This window comes from Hemibagrus wyckioides, linkage group LG28, assembly GCF_019097595.1.
Source record: "Hemibagrus wyckioides isolate EC202008001 linkage group LG28, SWU_Hwy_1.0, whole genome shotgun sequence".
Lineage (NCBI taxonomy): Eukaryota > Metazoa > Chordata > Actinopteri > Siluriformes > Bagridae > Hemibagrus > Hemibagrus wyckioides.
Genome location: NC_080737.1, coordinates 11,417,683 through 11,444,119, shown reverse-complemented (window position 1 = coordinate 11,444,119; position 26,437 = coordinate 11,417,683). Strand labels below are relative to the sequence as shown.

Below are 26,437 nucleotides of genomic sequence, written 5' to 3'. Positions count from 1 at the left end.
GTCACTTCAATTAAAAGGGAAGGGTTTAATCCAAGCATCAATAACACACACAAAAAGTGAAACTATAAATAATATCAGCTTCTAGATATTATACAGCTTCTATAGATGTAAAAGTTCAAGAATAAAAGCTCTGTCTCAAATAAACAGCCATTGCACAAATGCGAATAATGACTCTAATACTTTAATAGATGGATTATGTTCATAAAACAAATACGTGGAATTTATATTACTACAATTAAGTTTGTTTGTTCGAATCCCAAAACCTCTTGAGCGCACTACACCCACCAATCCAGTAGGTGGCGGTAATAAACCATAACGTTTGGATGTCGGGCGTCTCAGTTAGGGGAAGAAGTGAACATTGTTTCCCCTAAACCACAGTCAGGAGCAGGAGAAACTAACATTTTATAATAATACACAGTTAAGTATCTAGTCATGCCAGCCGGTAAAAACTTCAGGAGAAGGAAAGAGTCTTCTGATGATGAGGAATCTGACGACGTAACTGCTGAAGTTAGGTAAATAATCTCTCCATCGCATTATTGGTAATCGTTAGCTAACGTTAGCTAGCTAACTGTTGCTAAAGGAAAACAATGTGCGCAGGCTACTTGTAAACGTTTCACTCTAATTCTGATACCGGCTCCCGGTTTAAGACATTGTGTTATTTTAACTGATGTTGAGTTTTAAATAACTGCGTCCACAGGTCGAAACTTGATGAAGCAAAGGAGCTGCAAAGTTTACGGAAGAGACAGAGTGGCGTGAGGTGAGCACTATTTAACGTAGCTTTAATAACGCAGCGCGGATAAATTCTCGCTTCTGATTGGTCAAAAAGTGTTGATTAATTCTCCATCACAGCAGTAAAGTTGACAGTAGTTCCGGCTGCACGGTAAAGCGCCTCTTTATATTAATGCGCGCATTCTAACACGTTGTTATCATTTCTATAGTAAGGGTCAGTTCACAGGGACTAGTGCAGCGAAATATTTACATACTCTATAATTTGTAAACTGGCTAAAAACGTGTAAACATTGACATGCGTTTGTTTGTTTGTTTGTTTGTTATTAAGTGCAATGAGACATTTATTTCACATTTAAGGAGGGAGATTGCACCTAATACAAATGTACTTAAAATACTTGTATTCATCTGGACTCTAAAGACGTTTTCAGGTGTCTTTTGGATATAGACTCTTTGTCTTTAATGTTCTAGTGGCTTTGTGTATGCTTCTTAACGAAGGTTCGGTTTCACTGCTGATAATAGTATCCTGTGAAGGCAAACCTCCACCCTAAAACACGTACTGTAATGTTTATAATGCGATTCTTTAACAGTATTGAGATATCTCCTCTGCACAATATCTGTAGAGCTGTGTGGATGAATGAGTTATAAAGACCACATAATGTTTTATTATACCATAGTGAGCATTAACCTGCATGAGGTAATGTAATCAGTGGTCGTATCTGTAGTGCCAAATATTAAGAGAGAACGTCCTGAGAAAAGCGTTTAATCCTTGTTCTAAGTTGTGGTGATATACAAATAAGCAAAGCCTTCTGTCTTTCTTCAGATAAAACTGGGCGCTGATTCCTATTCAATTTCACAACTAGTTTTGTCCATCTAAAATTGGGCGCTGATTCCTATTCAATTTCACAACTAGTTTTGTCCATCTAAAATTGGGCGCTGATTCCTATTCAATTTCACAACTAGTTTTGTCCATCTAGTCATTTAGAGCATCAGGACTTGGCAAAGAGATTTGCCATTTGTTCAGGGAATCCAAATAGTGGACAGAAACGTACATACGTTTTGTGATGTCACGTAAAAAAAGGATATGAGGAAAAAGATGTAATTTATCTTAAACTTAAATTATATTGGTCAGGCTTTGTTAGCGCCTAAAACACAAGAATAAGAGCGTCTTTTCTCATGTACAATTTTCCAGCAATGTTTAACACCTTTTTTTTTTTAATTTTCTCCCCAGTTTAGCGTCATTACTTGTGGGAGAGAAGCTACCATTGGAAGCAGAGATAGAGGTATGCTCACTGCATGATTGAAGGTGTTATAGTTCATCATCATCATCATGGTGTTATAAATTGAAGCATAGCGCTATATGTTTATCTAATTTGTTGTGACGTGACATTTTTGTTCTATCTATCTATCTATCTATCTATCTATCTATCCATCTATCCATCTATCCATCTATCTATCTATCTATCTATCAGGATGATCCGTTTAAACTCAAGACAGGAGGCATTGTAGACATGAAGAAAGTAAAAGACAGAGCTGTAGATATGTAAGTGTCCCAGTGAGTACTTGTGAAGGCCAGTGTTTAGTCCCCAGGATCTTTTACAGTGGTCATGTATGAGCATATTTTTAAACCAAGGTTTGATTTTTATTTATTTTTTTAATCCACTGCAGTACAGAGGATGAGCTGAACCTGGGAACTGCTTTCTCTGCTGAAACAAACAGACGAGATGAAGATGCAGACATGTACGTATAAAAGTCATATACAGATATTAATATTAGAGATGAGTTAAATAGACAGTATAGATGCATTAATTAAAAAACTCTTGAGGGAAAAAAATTAACGGTGGTGAAAAATACAAATGATGCTTTGTGTATCATTTCATTTATCTGTTTTTCCCGATGCAGGATGAAGTACATTGAAACAGAGCTGAAAAAGAAGAAGGGATTATTGGAGGCAGAGGAGCAGAAGATAAAAATGAAGAATGCCGAGGATCAGCTGTACGAGCTGCCTGAGAACATCCGCGTCAATTCTGCTAAAAAGACAGAAGAGATGTTGTCTAATCAAATGCTTAGTGGCATCCCAGAAGTGGACCTGGGAATCGAGTAAGTGCAAATGCAGCTTTTCCTGTCAGGTAAAATTACTGTCTGATAAATATATATGAATATTCACAGCTACTTGATTAGAAGGAATTGAGCTGAGGCCTATAAAATGAAGAAATCGTGACACATTCAGGGTTTAGCAAACATCGCTGGCTTCACTTAATCAGATCTCCACAAGTGGGGAGATTTCGTGCTCAGTGATGGAGTGTGATGAGATACCTGAGTTGATTGTTTTCCTTAACGGCACAATACAAAGTTTTATTCTGCTCATACCACCATAATTTTGAATATGTAGTTCATTCAGTGTTGTGAAATGTCTGTGAAAAAAAAAAGCTCTTATTAAAACTTGTCTTCTTGCAGTTAGAAATTTAATAGGACAAGGAAGGAAGGTTAAATCAACATTTCCTTACAGAACCATAAACCATACATATAGTAATTTTTTCATTTTTATATAAAAAAAATCTTGTATAATATCAAATAAACCAGTGATTTAAACCATCAGATGGTGATGTAGGGAATGAAGCAGCACTCCATGGCTATAATCCAGAATAAAGTAATCGTAGAGTATTATAATGATAATGTGTGGAACAATCCTCTATATAGATTGTTTGTTCCTCATGTATTTCCTCATATATATATATGAGAGAGAGAGAGAGAGAGAGAGAGAGGTATCATGCATCCACTGCAGTATGCAGGCAAAGCAGCAGAAAATTAAATAAAGCACAAACAGTCTACAGGACAAGTTCACAGCTGGTGTGATTGACAAGGAGCATACACCAATACTGAATGCTGTCCTTAGAAAATGGGTCCTTCAGAGAATGATAGCCATGTAGGGTCATTTCGGTAACGTGTATAAGCCTGTGAAAAAACGAGGATTATGCTACACTTATATGAAGAGATGTTTAGAAAGAAATCTGGCTCTTTCCTGTCTTCTACTTTCTGTGGCCTGTTCGTTGCTATTTCTTGAAGTATTGTCTATAGTTGTGTTTGTGTGCATCAGGTGTCTGTCTGTGTCTGACTGTTTTGTTGGTATCCTGTGCAGTGCAAAGATAAAGAACATAATCAGTACAGAGGATGCCAAAGCGAAGCTGATTGCTGAGCAGAGGAATAAGAAGAAAGACAGCGGTACCTCATTTGTTCCCACTAACATCGCCGTGAACTACGTCCAGCACAACCGCTGTGAGTATTATCTGTCATTTAGGACAACGTACAATCGCCACTACTTTTGTGTTATCTGTAAAATAAACATGTTTAACACAAACACTAAAAGATAAAAAGATGAAAAGCTTTATGCTCTAGGTTATCTGAATATATGAGAGGGTGTGGTGATTGACTGTTACTTACATTTCAGTCTACCACGAAGATGTGAACGCACCTCATAGACGGCATCGAGAAGAGCCGAAAGCACGACCACTACGCGTCGGTGATACTGAGAAACCAGCACCGGAAAGTAAGTGCAAAACATCACGCTCGCACCTGAAAGATTTTCACCTGGGGGTCATCTTGCATCAGTAAGATGTCGTCTTCTGTGTTCCACAAAGTTCCCCTTTAGTACGTGTGTTGTGCAATCAAATGATCTTATTATTCACTAAAACACAGATTGTTTACTTCCTGAACAAGTGTGGACCCGAGTACAAGTCGTGTTCATGATCATGGGAATTGTGGCACAGTTCCAGCGTGACCAAACTCGCACCAAATTTTACAGATAGCTGGGTTCAGCACTGTGGTGCACTTCCTGGTCCACATGACAGCTTTCATGTTCCCAAATTTTCATGCAAACTGTGCTCTATTTCAGATTAAACTGCCAATGTGAAAGCCTCCTAAAGAATGAAAGCAGCACAATAATATAAATACCCAGGATGGTAGTGAAAAGAACACAGTGTAAATTCACTATATTTAGAAACTACTAATGTTATGCAGCCATTTGCTACTCTTTTTAGTTGCTTTACCTGTATATCAGTCTTGTTCTGCGTAAGGAATACGCAGATGTAGGTTTAAGTAAATATAGACAGATTATGAAGGTAAATCTCACATGACTTTGCTGTGCAGCTCATAGAAAATCCATCGATTACAACTACAGATTCAGTTCACATAATGCAGAGTACACATTGTGGTCTATTTTTCCAGTTTTCATTCATTTACTGTTTAACAGTATATTAGTTTGAATGGCTTCTGATTTCGCCGTGATGCTCATTTCTCATTCAGAATCGCCACCCAACTACCGCAAGAGACCAAACAACGAGAAGGCCACAGACGACTACCATTATGAGAAATTCAAGAAGATGAACCGAAGATACTGATCCCTTGCAAAGCAAAAAAAAAAAAAAAGACATTTGGGGGGGAAAAACAAACACCCTTGATGCTGAAATTGTTCACCTGTTCGATACCATTTTGACACCTGGAGATATGATTTATGAACCTTTATGAAGAGCTGGTGAGGCAATTAGCAAGTTTCTTATTTTCTTAAAGGAAAAGATTTGTCCTGTAAATATAATGTGTAATAAACAAGGGATATTATCATCAGTTATTATGTGCCGATTGATGTTGAATTGTTACTAAATAATAATATCATAATCATAAATAATTTTGATTAATTTAAATAATTCTATTGAGAGAATTGAGAACCCACATGGGCTTTCCAAGTAAATAAAACGTCAGAAACGCATTACTTTGTCAAACCATTTTATTCATAGTGGATTTAACTAAGCAGATGTGCCTTCAAACAGTACCACAATGAAAATTTTACAAATGACTGAGATTCTAAATGCTGAAGTATCAAGTAAAAGGACTCATAAAAAAAAAAAAAAGCAGTGTAAACAGATATCTAACAGGGTCTTCCTGACCCAAGAGTGATAAGTCAAGTAGGTAAACACACACACTATAATACTGTGAGGTATGAGAGAGGAATGTACAGTAGTCAGTCATAGAAAAAAAGAGAATCCAGGATTTGTTCCACTGCAGAGATGTAGATGGGTGAATGTTATTTCATTTCATCAAGTCAGTTTATTTGGCTCAGGAATTAATGTCAAAAGCAAAGATGAAGTAAGTAGCTGCTGTGCTCTAACTGATCTGTTTTCAAGACTGTTCATTTGTGCTGCTTCCATGGCCATTGAGGTGATGGGACATTGTTTCTGTCGCGACAGGCCTTTCTGAATCATCTGTAACGGCGTTTGAAGGGTCAAGTGCCGTACTGGGTGACCCCCAACTGTCTCGCTGACGAAACGCCTCGCAAAGTGGCAACTCGACGCCGTCCCACTGTCCACAGCTAGAAATGTCACATACAAACACGTTACAGAGATGCACACCAAACTTTCCTCATCAGAAACGTTACATACCTACATGAACTCTCAGCTTACCTTAAAGCACAGGTTCCCATCAGTTCCCATGTCCTGCACATTTCAGTGTTCCTGCTTTACAGTGGATTCAGCTAACTGGCTGTTTTAACAGCAATTCCTGAGCTAAAGTGTTTGAGCAAGGAAAACACTAAGATGTGAGGACAGTATTGCTTGACCAGGATTGGGAACCTGTTCAGTAAAGGAAAATGCTGTTTACCTACCAGAAGTGTGTGTGTGTGTATATGTATATATATGTCTAATTACCACAAATAAGAACTGATGCTTCTATGAACAGAAAAGCAGTATATTAGAAGCCCCCTTACAATCCAAGGGCTGATGGAAATCCAATCAAACATTTTGAAAAATTGATTTGGGGGATGACCTGCTCTCTCACCTGTCAACCAAAGTGACACTGGCCAATCGTGAGCATCTGTAAGCATACATACGTGGAAGAGGCCAGACAGAAGCTGTCATATAACAGGTTCTGACTGATTGGCAGGTAACCAGTTGGAGGGTGGAGGTTTAGCAGGGGCAGTCGTTTTGTCTGAATGTCGGACATTTGTGTTTGTGTGATGCAGATAAAAATACATTTAGGGTTTTGCTAAGTTTTTAATTAATTAAATAACACGTCTGGTCCTCACCAAGGTCTATACACTAATAACCCCAGGTGACACAACAGATTTCATTCTGTAGTCATTTTTACCCCCAAAACCTAATCCGACATTGGGCAAAAATAAGTACACCCAATCCATCAACTGAAGTTTCTACATGTTACTGAATCATAGGGTGTGTTTATTTTCTCCCAATTTGATGTGAATATTAGTTTACTTTTTGGGGGAAAAAAATGACTATTGGCTTTTTTTGGTAGGTTATAGAAGTTGGAGTGAATCACGCACTTGTTATTTAGACTGTGTTAATTAAAAAAGATAAGAGATCTTATGGGGACTATACATAGGTAATGCATAAACCGATTCCTCCTTAAACGTAATATTGCATTTTAAATAAAAATATGTAAGAAATTATTAACATGTTTAACCAAAATATGTGCCTTGCTTAAACATTTATTGGCGGCAACAACCTCTCCTAGACTTTTTTTTGCTCTAGTCTCAATACAGAGAAAATGATTCGCTTGAAAACAACTAAGGTGCTTTCTTTTAAAGTATGAAAGAAAGGAAAGCAAAACACATAAAACAGAAGTGGAAGGAGGCAAAAAAACAGAGGTCTGAGTGAGTTTAAGTCCTGTTATGATTATAAAAACCTGTAATGTTACATATTGCATTTCTACTCAGTGACATCAGTCAGTCATTTTCTACTCTAAAACCAAATATACTGAATCATATTTACAGCTCCACTTTGTAGCTAAGAAGAAGAAAAAGCTTAGAGCGGCAAAGACTTTTCAGAAGACTTGAAGCAAAAGCAGAAAATCCAATTTGGAAGAGACCAATAAATACTAAAGACATCAAAGTTGCTCTCTTTCCTTTCTGATTTATTTGTAATGTTTAAAATGGCCAATCAGGCCCAGTGGGGGGAAATGTTAACATTACAATACTCTTAACAGTTATTGATCCATATCAATATCAATCCATATCAACTCTCAGATCAGTGTAAATATTTTTTGCAAGCTAAAAAAAAATGTACTTATATAAATCATACATCTTTTTCATTAACATTTTAACAGGACAATGATGATCTCTTTTAATCGAATACAATTAGGCCATAAAATTACAAGAATTACTCAAGATTATTAAAACTTCTGGAGTGCTCCTCATTTCAGAGGTACAGAGTCTACAGAAATAACTACTTTAGTGCATTACATTGTTCAAAATTTCAGCATCCTAAAAACAAAAACCCATGGACTCATTCTGACCTGCCTATTCTCTGTATATACTTGTATTAAGCATAAACATTTTTATTATTAAAAGGTTAACTTAACTGAACTTGATTAACATTTCTCTTGCACAAAACCAAAGGCCAAAGTAATGGCCATGGACGCTATACTGAAGATACTGTAGTATAATAGTATTTGTAAAGGTCAGTGATAAACTTCTAGCAAACGTATCATACTGTTAATATGAGTGAAAAGAAACATTTGCTCAGATTCACTAAAAATCAATCACCCTGTGACCTCAACGGAATACAACCTTAAGCTTAACTACTGCAATATTCTGACCTCGTGTCATTAACTGCTGGATTGTGGTCCAGATGCAAATGCACAAGTATTTCAGTGGACCGTGCTTAAAAAAAATAATGCAGCAGAACTGAAAATGTATTAACTGATAAAAAATAAGCAAGAGTTTTCTAGACTAGCTACTAGGCTAGATGCATTTAGAGACTTTCATAGATATTACATTTTATTTACCCTTTAATCCAGTTAGTTGAACGTTTAAACTAAATTATTGTTTAATCTAAATTTTAGATGCATTAAAGCACAACAGAACTTAAACTTGTAATTGTTTTATTATTGGGTTAAGATTGGTCTATGTGAGTGAGTGCATAATAAAGTATAAAAGTGTGTAGGTTTTTCCACAAAATCTGCCCTTTATTACATACAGTGATACTTTATGAACTTGTATAAGCTTCACTCAGGTTCAAGTTGATCACCCTGTAGACAGAGCTTTGATAAAAAATTTTTTTTTTGAAAAATCACTGAATCTGAGCACGCAAAGCAAACACGCTCTTTGTTAATATAACAGCACAGGTTTTGCAAAACCCGGAACGGCTGCAGGCTTTCATTCCAAACAACTTATTAAATCAAATCCTTCTATCTGGATGGAATGAAAGCCTACAGTCACACTGGCCCTTTGTAGTTAAAGTAAAAGACCCCTACTTTATATAAGCCTAGACAAGAAGAGAAAACTAAACTATTTATGAGAAAAATACTGGCCACAATTGTTTGTTTGTTTGTTTTTTAAAAAAAGATATGCGTAGCCACTGTGTTAAGGATTTTACAGAATTATTTAATTACACACAGCATATCTGTTGGTATTTTGTGATGATCCTGTGACAGTGTTATAAGAGAGAGAGGTCAAGCAAGCGTATTCATTAGAACAGCAGGCCACTTACAGTTTGGCCAGTTCCCATATCAGTGTGTTCAGCTGCTTTTTTTAAAGCTGTGCTGTATTTGTACATTTTTCTATATAAACTGCTGTATGTTTAATACAACACTGCGCTTTGAGATCACACAAATATTTTAATATTTTATTATATATTATATTCTATATATTTTGTTAAAATATTTTATATATATATCATATTTAATTATGTTCATTGGATCATTTAGAGGACTAAAATGCATGTCTAACATTAAGTCAGTTCTTAATAAGGCTTAGTTTCACCTGTCTATGTGAATTAAAACTTCTGTCACATGACTACTAGTGATTACAACCAACAATCTCCAGGGTAATTAAGAAGAGAAGATTTACATTTACAGCGGTTATCTTTGCAGACCTTTTTTAAAGTATATTTATTGTGGAGACAGTATTACTAAATCTCACCTTTTCTCTTGCCCTTATTTAACTTACTGTGCACAGTATGCTTGTTTTATTTTATTTCACTTATTAAAAAGTACAAGCATGTTCATAAAATGTATGAAATGCTTGATAGCCTTTAAGCCCACTTTTACATATTTTTTAACTTTGGTGAATAAGAAAAAAATTTGGTGGTTTCTAGATCTCCTTTTTAGTCCTTTTGACAATCCTGCTATAAAAATATGATAATAAATGTCATGATAAAATCACAAGTTTAACCCGTTTTTTTTCTTCTTGCTCCATTTTTAAGGCACTACAGTTTGTGAATGCATGAATTTGGACACTCACACACACATTGTGGTCTAAGGCACTAGGGTACGGGTTGTTGGGTATGTGCATATAAAGGGAGTGTGTATATGATCCTCGACTACAGGATTGCAGGGTCTCTGGATCAGGATCTATTTGTACCTGGATGAGTAATACTCTTCCTCAAGCTCGTACAGGTCGACGGCGATCTCGTCGCGCAGGGAGATGAGCTTCTTGTCACATTCCTCCTGCAGGGTACGCAGCTGTTGGTTGCGCAGGCTAATGGCCTCGTTTACAGATGGGAAATCGTTCAGAATCAGGAACTGCTTCAGGTCCGACACCAGCTTCATCAGAGACTCGCCAGCTCGCACCTTTTTTTAATTCACATGTACAGGTGATACTTTATATATTTGCACATCTTCCAAATTTTGACAGAACATGAAAGATTTCTTACAATGTTGGCAGCTCTGACGTGCATTTCATAGTGGTCCTGCTCTGCTTGCGTCGCTCTGGACACCTGGGTTTCATCTTCCACCTGAGAAATAAATGAACATTTGTTTCTTACACAGAATGGAGTACCGCTGCATATCCTGTATAGCTTCAGTTATGACTCGCATTTGTAACTACACTTGCTCATTTTGGCTGATGCTTTGATGGATTTATCCAAAGGCACTTTCAGTTGATATATAGGCCATAACTAACAAGTTACAGGTTGCTTGGAAATCTATCAGAGAAAGTTTGGGTACTTTCTGACCAAAGTATTAACCTCTGAGTCAATTAAATAATTAAACGCTCAGACAGACCCACCTTGGCAGTCTTGATGATCTCAGTGAAGTTGTCCAGTATGGATCTGATATCGTCTTTTAATCTCTTGTTGTAATTCTGCAGAAGAGTCTCTTTACTTTGCGGGAGAACCCTTTGTGTGGCCATTTTTAATTCACACTGTTCAGCTTTCTTACCGTCTCACTGGAAAGAAATGAAAAGAAGAAGATTTTGAAAGCTCACACTTCATCATGGTTTTCTCCCTAAACAGTGATTTATATTCAGGTTGATATCATTGTTCCATACGACATACGATTCTACAACACGGCTGCTTGTGTGTACGAACGAGCTACTAACCAAAACCAGCGCTAAAACCGACACCATTAAATTTAGCCTAGCAAAATATGTAAATAAATGTAATAATTAATAATAATAATAATTCAATTACTTGCATTCCGTAAACAATTTCCCAAACAATTGCCCCCACGTCTTCTGTCGCTTGCTAATGACGCCACTTCCCAACGTCGCGCGGCTTAAAATTACCCACAAGCCCTTTCGTCTTCCTTTCTGTCTGAACCAACATGGTGAGTGTCAAACTGTTATTCAGTTAGAAAGCCAGTCTTTTAAAATCCTTAAACATCGCTTAAATACCATCACCCAGCTTCAAAGAAACGACATGTATGCGGTGTACACTGTTACTAGATCGCTTATCGACGTGTATTACGAAGAAATAAAATTGTAATTTTGTACTTATTTGGGTCTTAGTTGAAGGAGTGAGCTGGTCTGCTTCTCCGCAGCGCTTTAGCCCCCAGAGCTCTCCGTGTTGGCGCGGCGGAGTCTCCTCACTGTCTTTGGGGGAAATTTGCTCGATTTGTTTAATTTGTTTCCCTGCAGTATTCGAGTTTGTTGTAAGATCTTAGCCCTGATTTAGCTTGCTAGGCCGAGGATGAGCTCCCGTTTAGATAGAAGGCGATTGTAGCCGGTTAGCTTAGCTGTAGCCGGTTGGCTAATGAGGTTTTACAGTCACGCTTTTTTCGTGCTTTGACTAAAGTTTAGACTCCAGAGAAACTTTAACATGGGAATGTTTTCAGTTTCCGGATGAAAACACTGCTTATTAAAGTTGGCAAAGGTATGAATTTAGAGGCACTTATTTCCAGACTGGAACAAATGCTATAGAAAGCGATTTAATGATGTGCTGATCTTCTGTCTAATACACAAGTCTGTCCCTGTAAAGACGTTTCACTGAGCAATCTCCGGGGTCATAATGCCTTGCCTTTTTAGGATAAGTGTCAATTTTTTCTGAAAACAGCGTGATCCTTTTTAAAAAGTCTAAGAAGCATGTTGAATACAAGTTGTATGAAATGATCACATGTGGCTTCTGCAGTGATGGTTTGAATTTCTTCACCTGAAAACTCATGTGGAGTAAAAACACAAGCTTCAATCTGAGCATAAGCTGCAGAAGTGTCTTTCTTTCTTTTTGGATCTGTGGTACATTTTAAAGACGTTTGTTGTTTTTTTTCCCCAGCCTAAAGGAAAGAAGGCCAAGGGGAAGAAGGTGGCACCTGCCCCTTTAGTGGCTAAGAAGCATGAGGTCAAGAAGGTTGTGAACCCCCTCTTTGAGAAAAGGCCGAAGAACTTTGGCATTGGTGAGTAAACACTTTGGTGTATATCGTTTGAGTGTGTCCTGTCACTGCTTGTTTCCCCCCCCCTAAGTGGTGCAGATGATGTCAACGAATATTTGCTATCTTAACAGCAATGCAGACAATTTCCCACCAAGATCGCTGATGCACCCTGATGATCACTTTCCTGTATTGGAGAGTTTTTTTTTTTTGTTTGTGTTTTTAATTTTCCCCTCACAATTTCTCCTCCTTCCTTCACTCCATCAGGTCAGGACATCCAGCCCAAACGGGATCTGACCCGGTTTGTGAAATGGCCACGATATGTTCGTCTGCAGCGTCAGAGGTCTATCTTGTACAAGCGTCTGAAGGTTCCCCCTGCAATCAACCAGTTCAACCAGGCTCTGGACCGCCAGACTGGTAAGTCATCTGGTATGGAGTAGGGTTTATGGTCCAGTGTGACTGGATCCAGTTTTAGCTGTGGAGTTCTGTTGTTTTTTACATGTTAAAAATGGCAGTGTGCAGATGATGTGAAGAAAATCTGATTAGTCAATGTTGACACTTTTTATTTTATCACCAAGATCACTGATGCACTAGGGTATATATCTAAAATTTGTGATGGTTCAGCTGTATAAAATTACATGCTCAAAGATCTGCATGAGCAAATAAGTCGCCATCCTTTAATGGCAAGTTATCTGTAATGGTTGGGTTATTATAGTCATCAAATTTGTTCTGTAACTGACATTCATTGTGATTTTCACACAATTGTTCATGCTGGTGCTTTTGTTAAATAATAAGGACTCTAAACAGATGGCATGGAGTGTAGAAAGAGCTTCTCTGTAAATGTTTTCTTTAATTCTTTTTTTTGGACACGCCATGCCTTCACTGATCAGATTAGAGTAAATTAAATAATGAGTCAATACAAGATTTGCTACAGAAACCATTTGGTTTAAAAAGAAGAAAAAATCTGGGATTGAAGATTATTTGGATCAACTGACTCCCACTCTGAATGAATGTTTTTAATATGTTCAGTTGTCTGAATTAAACTTGGGTCTTGTTTGTTCTCCAGCTACCCAGCTGTTCAAGTTGGCTCACAAGTACAGGCCTGAGACCAAGCAGGAGAAGAAGCGCAGGCTGCTGGCTCGTGCTGAACAGAAGGCTGCAGGAAAGGGAGATGCCCCAACTAAAAGGCCACCTGTCCTCCGTGCAGGTGAGCGGATTTGTCCTTTTGTTTGAACTTTCTTTTTGGACAAAGCCCTATAAACAGCTTGATCTATGAAATTATTTGAGGGAGAAGTTTTTTTTTTTTCCTCCTCTTCCTCTCCTTTCTCCCTGCTGTTAGAATAAATTTTACTTCAGGTAAATCACTTCAGCTGATGCCTTTCAGTTGTGTGGTTGGCATGTCACATCATACATGCATTAGACTTTTGTGGTACATTTTGTCTGCTAGGATTTTTTTGTTCATGGTCTTTGCACTGATTGAAACACTATGTAAATTCATTAGGATGGTGTCTTTGTGTAGCCAGTTATTCTACCCTTTATAGCAGTTTATAGCTTTGTAGCATATGTTGATCCCCTAGACAAAGCAAGTCATGGCACAGTGTTTTGATCACATTGCAGATTGAGATTATTCAAGTTTAATTAGTGTGTTCTCTTTGACCATGAGGCATCTGTTGTGGTAGCAGGAAAATATGATTTGAGACTTTTGTACGTCACTCTGGATAAGAGTCTGCCAAATGCCAGAAATGTAAAATTGGTTGTTTTTTTTATCCCCTCACTGTCTGTTCCTGATTTGGTCATTTTGAAATAGAAAATTCATCCTAGATCTTTAATGTTTGTCCTTGGTGCTTGCTGAGATCTGTCTTTACCAGGGCACTGAAATATGGAGTTGCTTGTTTAGTTTCCGGTTAGAAATGCAAGCAGAAATGGCTTTAATTCAACACTTTGCCTGTAGAACTGTAGCGATCCTTTCTAGTGGCTGTGCCAGAATTTTTTATTTTTTTTTCTGGAAGTAGTATCACTGATGGAGGTATCTGAGATGGTACAGTGTGCTTTGAGTTACCGGTGTATAGGTTTTTTGATGATAATGTAGGAAAATGCTGCTGCAGTGTTTAACATCATTTCTCATTTTTCCTCCTCCAGGTGTGAACACAGTCACATCACTTGTAGAGAGCAAAAAGGCCCAGCTGGTTGTGATCGCTCATGATGTCGACCCAATTGAGGTAAGTGCTTTTTGGCTGAAGGACCATACATTAACATGTTCAGATGGTAAATCTTGTGGTTGCTGCAATGATGTTTTGAATTTCTTCACCTGAATGCACCGTGAAGATCAAAATAGACGAGCTTTTTAACCCTGAGCAACAACCACAGCATTTTCATTCACATTCTTGTGTATATTAAGCAATTCATTTAATGTGCACTTTGTAGTTTGGGTAGTATCTGTAGTTCAGGTTATTAGAAATGGTTTACTGACTCTGCATGCCTTGTGTAGCTGGTGGTGTTCCTGCCTGCTCTGTGCCGTAAGATGGGTGTTCCATACTGCATCGTCAAAGGAAAGGCCAGACTGGGCCGCCTTGTGCACAGGAAGACCTGCACCTCTGTCTGCTTCACACAGACCAACCCGTAAGTAACGTATTTTTCCTCCACTTGTGTTTGCATACTCAGCCTCTTGGCTATGATGTCTGAATTTCTTCACCTGAACAACCATGTTGTTTCAAATGAGCTTTTTAACCCTGAGCAGAAGAGGATTGTTTTAATTTGTGAGGCTGCATTTCAAGTATTTATGACTAACATGAGTTTCCTGATCTTGTAGTGAGGACAGAGCTGCTCTTGCCAAGCTGGTGGAGGCCATTAAGACCAACTACAACGACAGATATGAGGAGGTCAGTGCAGTACATCAGTGGCTCCAATTATTTTGGACACTTGCTTTTAAAATGAAAATGAATTGCAATCAGCTGTAAGGCATGATTTTATGCCTTTAATGTAGGAATGTATAATCCATTTTTGGCTGAACAAAAGTAATTTAAGTATGCCTATGTTCTAATTTATTTTTGTTTCCCTCAGATCCGTCGTCACTGGGGAGGCAACATCCTGGGCCCCAAGTCGACAGCTCGCATTGCTAAACTCGAAAAGGCAAAGGCCAAGGAGTTGGCTACCAAACTGGGTTAAACTCCTAGCACAGATGTTTGTGTTTATAAATAAAACAATAAAAAATAAAAGAAACTGAAGTTTTATGGATCTTTATTTAGTGAACTTAAATTGTCATGTGGCAAATGCTCTTTAAATTCATTATAGATTAGGGTGCAACAACTGGACAACTTTGATGCAAGAATACTTGACATGCATCAAGGCACCAAACTTAACTGTATAAATTCAATCTGTACAAAAGGACAAACAACTGGTGATGTGCAAATTTAATAGGCTAACAAAGTGATTTGCCTGTAACTTGATTTTGAAATGGTGCTTCTCTTACAACTTCTGCAGGATTATGAACAAGGTTTGGTCTAAACAAAGTTACTAAATAGCTATAAAAGATTCAGTAGTATCATCCAATATCAAATAAGTGCCTTAAAACCCATTGTGCAGAAGCATGAGGTTTACATCCCTCATAATGTGTGTGTACTGCCACATCAGCTTCTTTAACCCTTTTGTAGAAAAAAATAATTGGTTGCAATACATTTTGTATACAATTTCATCCATACACATGTATTGAAAGAAGAGTGGAATCCTTTTTTTCTGTAATGTGAACAGCTTTTAGCCACAAAAGATAAATCCTCTTTTCAAGAAAATATGTAAATCACAACAAAAGCATCAAATATATTTGGAAATAAATGGTTCTAATCCTATTACATGACTAAATCTGACAAAGAAAACCCACTTAGGAAGAACATGAGAGAATTTAAGATCAGAGAAGCTCAGCTGTTGATTGAATTTTATCATTAAAAATATATTTATAGCATTTTAACAGACTTGATTCAGAACTACTTATATTTCTCATTTTATACTTAGGTTTAAGGGCCGTGCTCGAGGTCCCAGTAGCTGCAGCTTAAAACTGCTGAGATTTGCAGAACTGCAGCAACAGTGAACAAGATCAGGATATTCTTAATTTGGTGTTGGAGCTGAAGAAATGGATGATGAGCATGGCAGGATTACTGCAGAAATAAGAACCACTGTTTTTGGAGTACTCTGAATACATGACTGTAAACCAAAAGAATGTTGCTTGCAGTCAGGAGCTTTAAAGAATTTCCAGACTTCTGGTTCATTTAGATACTTGATCAACAATTTAAAAAAAAAAGTACCCTTCGAAATTTTTACCCCATGGTCTGTACAAAAACAGGTTGGTTTCATAAGCTGAGGCGTTTGATGAATTTTGCATACCACATGTAGGAAGTAACAGCACACAGTCCGTACCTAAGAAGGGGAAAAAAAGATTAGATCAGATTGAAATTTCATCTCCAAGTGATATTTTACTTTCTCATTCTGTTTCATGCTCGATTGTAGACCGCATTTATTAACAATTATTCTTGAACTACTTTTAATGTCTTGAGGTGTCACTTTTTTCAGTGTGATTCATTGAAACTTAGCCAAACAAGACTATAATATGAAGTCTTAGCTGCTTTTTGGCGTTGAAATAAAGCTATATTTGGAATATTAGTTTCTTTTAGTTTTGAAGCTTAGGTAAAGATGATAAAGCAAGCATTGCTTTGTTTACAGGGAGGTTTAAGTCTAGTAATAACTCAAAATACACATCAGGCATAACATTATGACCACGTGCCTAATATTGTGTTGGTCCCCCTTTTGCTGCCGAAACAGCCCTGACCCATCATGCACTGTGTGTTCTGACACCTTCCTATCAGAACCAGCATTAACTTCTTCAGCAATTTGAGCAACAGTAGCTCGTCTGTTGGATCGGCTCACACGTACCAGCCTTCGCTCCCCACATGCATCAGTGAGCCTTGGCCACCCATCACCCTGTCGCCGGTTCACCACTGTTCCTTCCTTGGACCACTTTTGATAGATACTGACCACTGCAGACCGGGAACACCCCACAAGAGCTGCAGTTTTGGAGATGCTCTGATCCAGTGGTCTAGCCATCCTTACGCTTGCCCATTTTTCCTGCTTCTAACATCAACTTTGAGGACAAAATGTTCACTTGCTGCCTAATATATCCCACCCACTAACTAGGTGCTATGATGAGGAGATAATCAGTCTTATTCACTTCGCCTCACATCACTGCTCATAATGTTCTGCCTGACTGGTGTATATTATCATCTAGACATGCATTTTTAATTACAGACACTAGCATTCACTAAAGGTTCTGTAATTAAAACTGATATAATAAACTACATTCTTCCAGGTGTGCCTGCCTGCACATCATTTCCGAAGCAGAGGAGGTCAGTGACTCACCATGTAATGACGTACTGCATGTGTTCGTTCCGCAGTGTTACTCTTGTCTGTCCTCCTATTGGTCCTCCTGGGATTGTACTCTCTGCATGGAAAGATCGGATTTACATCTGGATTCAGTATTATTTACTTCATTCATTATCCAATAAATCTGAGCAAAGGTAATGAAATATTTGGTATTAAGAACAGAAAACATTATCAGCATGCTTTATCATGAGAAATCAGATTATATATGTGTAATTTTTAGTGTAATTAAAAATAATCTCTGACCCAACACAGCATCGATGAAGATCTCCTCAGCACCAGTCACTTTCGCCATAGCCTCCAAGTCCCGATAGTGCCACCGATTGGCCTCCACGTTGTTCTTAGGAACAAACGGTTTGCGCTGCTCCGTCAAACGCACCACACCCACCAGCTCCACTTCATCAGTCACCTACAAATGAAGCAGCAAAAATGCTCAGTTACACAAACAATATCTGCATATATACCGTCAGTAATATCTCTCTGTGCACATTTCTTAAGCTTAACACTTGACTTTCCAGTTTATTTCACATGACTTAGCCATTAACCAAAGCTCAGAACTGAACCCCAGAGCCTGCACATTAGATCAGACTGCACATTACATAGTAAGCAGCAAAAAATTCATGCAATGACTGAGTGAACAAAATTAATGAAGAAAAAAAAAAAGCTTATTTACCTGCCCCTTCGTCCTTGTTTCTGGTCTAATTTTATTTTTGGGTACATAACCTCGATTCACCAAGATGGTAATCCTGAGGGATAGAAAATAGCGACAGAAATAAAAATAATTCCAACTTCTCAAATGACTATTTATTTAATTATGTGAAGCCAGGTATAGTGCGTGTTAATACACACCCTAGATCAGTACAGTGGAACGGTGTGATGACGTTAGCTCCGTTTTCTGCACTGGATGACAGTCTGCCTGCCTCTCGAGCTTCTCTCTCAGGATCCACCAGCGAACGTGGCAGGATGTACAACTCCTGAGAGTGATCGAACCGACCACGGACCCTCACACGCCGGTACTCCAGATCCTTCAACTCTGCAGGACTGCAGCAAATAAACATCCACATACAGATTTTATTAATAAGGTAAGTGACCTTACTACCAATTTAGGTACAAAATAGCCCTGACTCACTCTGTGGGAAGCGGGATTGGTTCTGCAGTCGTCAATAAATGAAGGTCTTCGATCAGCTTCAGCTTCCACTGCCTCCGCTTTACCTTTAAATGTATTAATGCTATTAAAACAAACCGTTCATTCACAATCATACACTCATTTTCAGGAACCTGAAGACCAGCTTTACAGTGGGTCCTGATCCGATACAAGGAACTTATTTATAGTCACTATTTGGGAATATACACTGGATGTGACTCCAGCCAGTCAAAGAGCACCATTCACATACTCATTCACAGGGGCAATTTAGAGTAGCTGATTCACCTATTACAATGTTTACAGAAAGGTAGAAGGAAACCAGAAAACCTGGAGGGAACACCTAGAAACACCTACAACAGAAACTCTACCACCACACCAACCCATTCATGACCAGTAAGATTAATTAGGCTGAACACAGTGAAGGACGTACCTGCCAGGTTCCAAGGCCAAAGGTGGTAATAGGGATCAACAGCAGAAACCATTTCAATATGGAATCCTCACTCCGTTCTTCCTGGACAACAGTGGATTTGAACTGTTGACGCTTGTGTGCAATTTTAACTGTAAAACAGATGGGAAGCTGAACTCATAAAGAGTAATACTGCTGGCAACTTACAGTAAAAACTAGGGTGTAACAATACATCATGACATGATATGCCGTGATGCAAAAACGTGACAATGCACATCGTAGAAATGTGAAATATAACTATTCTATTAAATATTTATGTTATGCAAATATTGAATTGCATAACATAATTATTGAATTGCATTGTATTCAGAGAGCATGCTGACTGTGGAGTCTTTAGTGCCTTTCAAACAACAACCTTCACTGTGCCATTGTTGGTAAGTACTAACCACTGTATAGCCCCTGAGACCTGCTGTTTTGGAGATGCTCTGACCTAGTTGTCTAGCCATCACAGTTTGTTCTTTTTCAGCCATAAAGATCCTTGCGCTTGACCGAGCTGATCATTCACTATCCCACCCCTTTGCTATGTGCCACTGTAACAAGATATTCAATATTATTCACTTATTATTCTCTTCAATAATATGATATAAAAAATTGCATTTCAATACTGCATTTCATTAAACAAAAATCTAAATTATTACATTTTATATACATTACATTTATATTTATTATACATTTTATGTACAAGAGCTATGATTCAACAAAAGCCCTCATTAGGTGTGTCTGAGATTGGATTCTCTAGGACGCTTACAGCTCAGATTAAAACAGATTAATACTTTACTAAAAGATTTTTTATTTTTACAATACTGTAAGCTTATGCCTTAATCTCTATAATTCTCTTAAAGCTACAAAATTCCTGAGTGAAAGTGATGGCTTTAATTATGAAAATCCCTAAACCCTGACTGAGTTGCATATTGTTTTTTTCTTTTTGGCAGTGCTAACGATTTGCAATTACCCAAAACTGTTTATGTGCGCCCTCATCTCAGCTGGATACTGAAGACCAAAAACTGCTGCTGTACTCATAAAGACTGTCCTGTGCTCTTTCTATGACGTTCATTCACAATATCCTCATATCAAACATCCGTTCAACACAATTAGTACTGTTTGAATGTAAAGTATACAGTCGTGGAGCAGTAATGATTTATAATGTCACTGTACGGACATACTCCCTTTTGATTCTGTTTTCTCTTGAAGTATCAGGAACATTTTCCTTGCCACTGAATCTTAACCTCTTTCCGTATTTCTGAAAAGCTGATTTGTGACAATGTCTACTGTGAAAAGCACTCTTCAGATAATAGTGAATGGACAATTTACTGTCTCACACAAACCTGGACAAGCCTACCATGTTACAAAAACACTTCCTATCCACTTTCTATAATATGTAAAATATTAAACGGTGTTTGGACACAACAGCCTTCTCTCCTGTGGAGAAGAGTTTAGAGGGAGAAGCAGTGGGGCTCAGTTTTACCCTCTTTTTTTTAATGAGCCATCGCATAAAACCGTTCTAAGCATAAAACCTCAGCTACATGTGGTTGAAATGACTTCTTGACTTTCTTCTTCTCAATAGCTATTCTTACCATGCTCATGTTTAAGGAGGTCCTGTCGTGACCTGTAGTAAAGATTCCTTGTGGGAGTGATTGTTTGTGTCTGGAAAAAGAAAAAAAAACATATATGTGAACAAATACTGAAAACATGACATTAGACTTAAAAAATAAAACAGAAGATGAAATGTCCTTCATTGGCTGATGGTTCATTTACCTACAGACTGTTCATAGTTTTAGGTAATATTGGCAAAATATCCAGTAGTTACATGTCAAATATAGTTTCTATGACAAATAGCAATGAAAATAAAAAATAAAAACAAACAAGCAAAATTACACTATCATATGGGGTTTTAAATGAACTTGAAATTTTGAAAAATTCTTGTTTTATATATAAATGGGAAGGGTTTTATAAAACGGGTTTTATAGAAAATGGGAAATTTACAACTTCCAGCAGTAGCCACAAAACAAAACAAAACAAAACAAAACAAAACAAAACAAAACAAAACAAAACAAAACAAAACAAAACAAAACAAAACAAAACAAAACAAAACAAAACAAAACAAAACAAAACAGGCTCCAGCAAGTCCCTGTGACCCTAATTAGGAATAAAGCGGGTATAGAAGATGAATGAATGAAAAATAAATAAATACATGAATAAATAAATGAATGAATGAATAAATAAATTTTAAAAAATGTACTAATATATAAATATAACAAAAAATACTAAATAACAGAATTTTAAACGTACAAAACATAAAAATATAACATAAAATATAATAAAAAAAATATTTAAAAAATACTAAATACTAGAAATGTAAAGGTAAAGGTAAAAACTAGAATTTAAAGGTATAAGAGATCCGGGTATGTGCAAAACATTTGGATGAAATCCTAAATTGTTTAGTACGATATGATGAATTCAGAGTAATTATAAATAATTAACAGCCATGTTAAGTTTGCATAACTAGTATACACTACCAGTCAAAAGTTTGGACACACCTTTTAATTCAATGTTTTTTGTTTAGGGACTTATTTTCTACATTCTAGAACAATACTGGAGATTTCAAAACTATGAAATAACACACATGGACTTAAGTAATGCATATCTAATGACAACAAAAAACAGTCAGTTGTTATTTTAAGACACGAAGGTCAGGTGTTCTGGAATAGTTCTTGCAAGAACAGTATTGTCAAGTGCATTTGCAAAACCCATCAAGCACCATGATGAAACTGGCTCACATGAAGACCATCCCAGTAAAGCAAGACCAAAACTGACCTCTGCTGCAGAGGAGAAGTTCATTTAGAGTTACCAGCCTCAGAAATCACCAATTAACAGCACCTCAGATTAGAGGCGTTATGAAGGCTTTACAGAGCATCAGTAGCAGACATATCTCAATATCAACTGTTCAAACGACATTATTGTGTATTTCGGCCGCCTTCAGCATTGTTTTACAGTGTAGAAAGAAATAAACATCAGGAAAGACCATGGAATTAGAAAATGTGTCCAAACTTTTGACTGGTAGTGTATGTCTATTAAAATATGGACAGTGGCTCAGTGTCCTAACTAATGACCAGAGACTTACATGAATCCGAATGATTCTGCGGCTGTAACTGCACAGAGTCTGCATACATCTGAAACTGCTCATGATTATACTCTAAATATTTTAACGTGAAATCTCCAGTGGGTTCTTTGTATATCTATCTATTTAAACTGAATAAAGCAGTAGGAGGTCAGTGAGCATCCATATATTAGCCTCAAAAACGTGTGCTAAAGGGAATGTTTTCAATGTTACCATATCCGGGAAGGCAGGAAGATTGCGCATGCGCGGTACAAACACACGTGTCTGAGCTGAAAGTTACTGCAGATGCGTGCTGTTTTTATTTTTTTTGTTTTACATTCCATAATATTTAGTTCTGAATTTCTGAAATGGGCATGATTTCAGTGTTTCATCTGAAAAGATAAGAGATGTAAGCACAGATTTATTTACTACGTTTACACTTACTGGAAGAACTGCCAAGCAGGTGAGTGACGATACACTCAGTTTTAGGATTTTCGGTGCGTGAAAATCCAGTGCATGTTAGCTTGATCTAACACATGTTACGTGTCGTTTTATTACAGTTACATCTTCTAAGATGTCCAGTCTCGCCGCCAAATATGAGTACCTGGAGAAGTTTACCCGCAAAAGCTGGCGTCCTGAGGACAAAAAGGCCAAGAAGAAAGGCTATGGTATGGAGTCGTGTGTGTGTGTGTGTGTGTGTGTGTGTGTGTGTGTATTTATGTATGTAGATATCAGAAATATCAGACCTGGTAGTCCACTACCTAATTGCCCTAGTTGTGAAATGTGTGTGTGTGTCTTTCTGATATATACATACATAAATACACACACACATGCCATTAGGTGGATTGGCTATACCCAATTGCCCTAGTTGTGAAATAAATATATAATGTGTGTGTGTGTATGGTTCCCTGGTGGATTAACAGGTCTGATCTTTTGATATACATACATAAATACACACACACACACATTTCACAACTAGGGCAATTAGGTATAGCCAGTCCACCTAATGGCATACTTGGGGAGGTGGCTATTAAACGAGAACCCAGTGTTCCACACAGACAGTCAAGCTAAGGACCCTGCCACCTAAATAATGCCACCCATGCCACTAGTCTTGTTTTTTTTTTTTTCCAAGTAATGCCTTGTATTACATATATAAAGAAAATAATAAAGAAAAATCAATCCATATATGTTTTCGTTTAATGGTATAATATTAGCAGTTCTTTTGGCTGCTGCCTGTTCCGGTTCACTACAGCAGATCATTTGGTCCATATGTTTCAATTTGGCACAGGGATTTTTTATTTATTTATTTTTTTTTTTATGCTGGTTGTCCTTCCTGATGCACCCTGCCATTTTATTTGGGCTTGGGACCGGCACTGAGAGTTAATATTTTAATAGTTATTATGGGATAATCGCTTGCATATTATTATTAATAATATTATTTGGAGAGTGCAGACAATATCGTTGGCTTGGAATGTAGAAATGTGTAGGTCCCCAGGAAAAAAAAATCTCTATATATTTTTCATTTCAGTTCCATTTCAAGGCAAAGCTAACAGTGATGGTGGTCCACCCAAGAAGAAGCAAAAGAACAAACCGGAGCCTAGAAAAGGACGTAATATGAACACAAATTTCAGGAAGCCAAATGCAAAGAGTATTCATAAACCAGCACTGAAGCATAGCGGTACAGCTGGACAGAATGCTGTTCAGAAAGTTCAGCATGGGACACAAATAAAGAAACAACAGAAGACTGAAGGTAAACCACAAATCCAACAAGTCTGAAAGTATCAGTAACGATTCCTGGTAAATCATGTAACTTATGTACTTTTTTTTGTATATTCATTAACATGTTTCAATTCAAGGTACAAGGACAGAGGAGTTTGATGCGGTGGATATTTTAAGGAAAAGACTTCATGAGAAGATCGAGGCATCTCGGGGGCAGGTGTGTAATCTATATGACCTTGACATTGAACATAACTGGTTAAAGGTTAAGTGAGAAAAGAATCTCTTGCACTTTTTGTTTGGGAGCTAAGAACAAAACCTGATCATTAACCTCCCTCAGGAATAATGAAACAGCAGCAACAAAGAAAATAGCACTAAAAATGCTAAAGCACATCACGTATATATATTGCGATATAAATATATTTCATATGTTTCAGGGTTTAAATATTGATGTTTTCTAAGTGTGGTGTTGTTGTATAGGGCACTCCAAAGGATCCTTCCTCAGAGGAAGTTCAGAAACGGCGAGCAAAACGGAAACAGGAGAGAGAACGCAAAAAGAGGAAAAGGAAAGAATTCCGCATGAAAAAGTTAGCAGACAGTGCTTCTGTAGAGGTCAAAGTAGAAAGCGAAACAGAACCGACACCTGTGCCTCAGAGTGATTCTGCAACAAGCAAACCTGGCACAAAGGACCCAAACACCATCATCTTCAACAAGGTAGAAGTAGGGGAGGAGTATGTGGACAAAGCAACCAAGTTAAAGGAGAAGAAGAAAAGGAAGGCAAAAGGAACTCTCACTCCCCTCACAGGCAGGAACTATAAGCAGCTTTTGTCCCGAGTGGAGGCAAGGAATGCCCGTCTTGAGGAGCTGAGAGAGAAAGACGAACAGAAAGCCAAGAAGGTAGAAGAGAAAATGCGGTGGACGAACGTCCTCTACAAAGCCGAGGGCATGAAGATCAAAGACAACGAAGACCTTCTGCGTGCTTCCTTGAAGAGGAAGGAGAAAATGAAGATGCGGAGGAAGAAGAAATGGACCGAACGGAGTCAGCATGTGCTGGAGAAGATGCAACAGAGGCAAGATAAAAGACGCAGAAATATACAGAAATCCAAGCAGAACAAGATGGAGAAACGTAAACAGAGAGTCAGGAAGAAAGGCAGGGTGCTGCCTGAGGATCTGAAGAAGGCTGCTGTGTAGAGAGAAATGAGTGGATTTATGTAAGAAAATGACTCCATACTTTTGTTTTTAATCTGAAGTTTTGCCTTGATTCAGTGTAAATATATCAGATACATTAAGCATAACTTGATAATTCTCTGTTCAGAAGGGGAAATTGAAAAAAAATTACAGACAGTTGGTAAGATTGGTTGTGTGTATTTGTCTACATTGGTTTTTCTGTTTGTGAGAAAGAATTGGCATGTCAGCCATCACTGTATCTTTTGTAATACAATAAATATAGTTTTGGTGTTTACTTTTCACTGTTTTGTTACACTGTGATTGAAAATGTGAAGCCATTTTTACAGTCAATTTCATTATAAAGATTTCCTTTACAAGACACAAAATTTGACTTAAAATGTATAGAGCACATTAGCTCATACTGCAGAAATGTTGCATCCTGGTTTAATAGGTGACAATACCTCTCTATTGTGATGCTTGTACATGGCTGACTAATGAGAGACAGGAGTGTTAAAATTAAATTTACACTGATCAACCATAACATGTAAACCACCGGCATGTATTTTCCCCTTGTGCTGCTAAAACAGCTGTGATCCATCAATTGTAGGCACTTTTGGCAGTGGACAGGAGTCAGCATGGGTACTCTGACCAGTCTGCAGCACATTTGTGCCATAGTCAGCATTAACATCCTCCCTTAAACTTCACTCTCACCCTCAATTTCCATCTCAGCTTCAGAGAATATAGTGATACTTTTTGTATTGGATATAGATATTAATACACAAGTATCCACAGAAGTTGTGATATTTGAAAAGTTCATTTTCTCTAATCAACATTTAATACAATGGATATTGTATTTCCCCCGTTTAAAAAAAAAAAAAAAAAAAAAGAACAAATTTTGGATAACAGTGGGCTGGGGAGTCGATGCCCAAAATAGTCGATACTGCGCCTCCATATACTAGGAATCGAGTCCCCCAAAGAGTCGATACTCCGACTATATATACTAGGAATCGAATCCCCAAAAGAATCGATTCTGCGACTCCATATACTTGGAATAGAGTGCCCAAAAGAGTCGATTCTGCGACTCCATATACGAGGAATAGGAGAACGTCAC

At 37.6% G+C, this 26,437-nt stretch overlaps 5 protein-coding genes and 5 non-coding genes across 12 annotated transcripts; 8 read left to right on the top strand and 2 right to left on the bottom strand.

The window, feature by feature from the left end:
* The first annotated feature begins 321 nt into the window (after window positions 1-321).
* lg28h9orf78 (linkage group 28 C9orf78 homolog) lies at window positions 322-5,445 on the top strand. The gene is made up of 9 exons (XM_058382502.1): window positions 322-512; window positions 698-757; window positions 1,958-2,009; window positions 2,199-2,269; window positions 2,395-2,466; window positions 2,629-2,826; window positions 3,866-4,002; window positions 4,175-4,273; window positions 5,029-5,445. The coding sequence occupies exons 1-9, from the start codon at window positions 433-435 to the stop codon at window positions 5,121-5,123; spliced, it is 864 nt and encodes a 287-aa protein (XP_058238485.1). The 5' UTR covers window positions 322-432; the 3' UTR covers window positions 5,124-5,445.
* Window positions 5,446-5,535: 90 nt separating this feature from the next.
* On the bottom strand, window positions 5,536-11,282 carry med22 (mediator complex subunit 22). Of its 3 annotated transcripts, none has more exons than XM_058382505.1 (5): window positions 11,142-11,275; window positions 10,739-10,893; window positions 10,386-10,466; window positions 10,094-10,302; window positions 5,536-6,088 (listed from the first exon to the last, which is right to left on the bottom strand). In XM_058382505.1, exons 2-5 carry the CDS (start codon window positions 10,859-10,861, stop codon window positions 5,899-5,901), a joined length of 603 nt encoding a protein of 200 aa, XP_058238488.1. In that variant the 5' UTR covers window positions 10,862-10,893; window positions 11,142-11,275; the 3' UTR covers window positions 5,536-5,898. The 3 variants fall into 3 exon arrangements, with proteins under 3 accessions (XP_058238488.1, XP_058238487.1, XP_058238489.1); XM_058382504.1 differs by having other exon boundaries at window positions 5,538-6,088; window positions 10,739-10,897; window positions 11,142-11,282; XM_058382506.1 differs by lacking the exon at window positions 5,536-6,088 and having other exon boundaries at window positions 9,023-10,302; window positions 10,739-10,897; window positions 11,142-11,282.
* rpl7a (ribosomal protein L7a) lies at window positions 11,252-15,531 on the top strand. The gene is made up of 8 exons (XM_058382503.1): window positions 11,252-11,277; window positions 12,219-12,339; window positions 12,580-12,729; window positions 13,379-13,519; window positions 14,452-14,531; window positions 14,801-14,931; window positions 15,122-15,191; window positions 15,373-15,531. The coding sequence occupies exons 1-8, from the start codon at window positions 11,275-11,277 to the stop codon at window positions 15,475-15,477; spliced, it is 801 nt and encodes a 266-aa protein (XP_058238486.1). The 5' UTR covers window positions 11,252-11,274; the 3' UTR covers window positions 15,478-15,531.
* On the top strand, window positions 12,072-12,144 carry LOC131348792 (small nucleolar RNA SNORD36). Its single transcript, XR_009203978.1, has one exon. It is a non-coding gene; the product is annotated as a small nucleolar RNA SNORD36 (small nucleolar RNA).
* LOC131348793 (small nucleolar RNA SNORD24) lies at window positions 12,410-12,482 on the top strand. The gene has a single exon (XR_009203979.1). It is a non-coding gene; the product is annotated as a small nucleolar RNA SNORD24 (small nucleolar RNA).
* Window positions 12,830-12,902, top strand: LOC131348794 (small nucleolar RNA SNORD24). Its single transcript, XR_009203980.1, has one exon. It is a non-coding gene; the product is annotated as a small nucleolar RNA SNORD24 (small nucleolar RNA).
* On the top strand, window positions 14,594-14,671 carry LOC131348789 (small nucleolar RNA SNORD36). Its single transcript, XR_009203976.1, has one exon. It is a non-coding gene; the product is annotated as a small nucleolar RNA SNORD36 (small nucleolar RNA).
* Window positions 14,979-15,050, top strand: LOC131348790 (small nucleolar RNA SNORD36). The gene has a single exon (XR_009203977.1). It is a non-coding gene; the product is annotated as a small nucleolar RNA SNORD36 (small nucleolar RNA).
* A 1-nt stretch (window position 15,532) lies between the features above and the next one.
* On the bottom strand, window positions 15,533-22,680 carry LOC131347992 (surfeit locus protein 1). The gene is made up of 9 exons (XM_058382501.1): window positions 22,468-22,680; window positions 20,921-20,990; window positions 19,311-19,438; window positions 18,866-18,948; window positions 18,586-18,777; window positions 18,410-18,482; window positions 17,983-18,145; window positions 17,716-17,797; window positions 15,533-16,719 (listed from the first exon to the last, which is right to left on the bottom strand). The coding sequence occupies exons 1-9, from the start codon at window positions 22,528-22,530 to the stop codon at window positions 16,653-16,655; spliced, it is 921 nt and encodes a 306-aa protein (XP_058238484.1). The 5' UTR covers window positions 22,531-22,680; the 3' UTR covers window positions 15,533-16,652.
* A 14-nt stretch (window positions 22,681-22,694) lies between these two features.
* On the top strand, window positions 22,695-25,621 carry surf6 (surfeit 6). The gene is made up of 5 exons (XM_058382499.1): window positions 22,695-22,906; window positions 23,004-23,111; window positions 23,972-24,193; window positions 24,300-24,379; window positions 24,640-25,621. Exons 2-5 carry the CDS (start codon window positions 23,018-23,020, stop codon window positions 25,348-25,350), a joined length of 1,107 nt encoding a protein of 368 aa, XP_058238482.1. The 5' UTR covers window positions 22,695-22,906; window positions 23,004-23,017; the 3' UTR covers window positions 25,351-25,621.
* The last annotated feature ends 816 nt before the right edge of the window (window positions 25,622-26,437 follow it).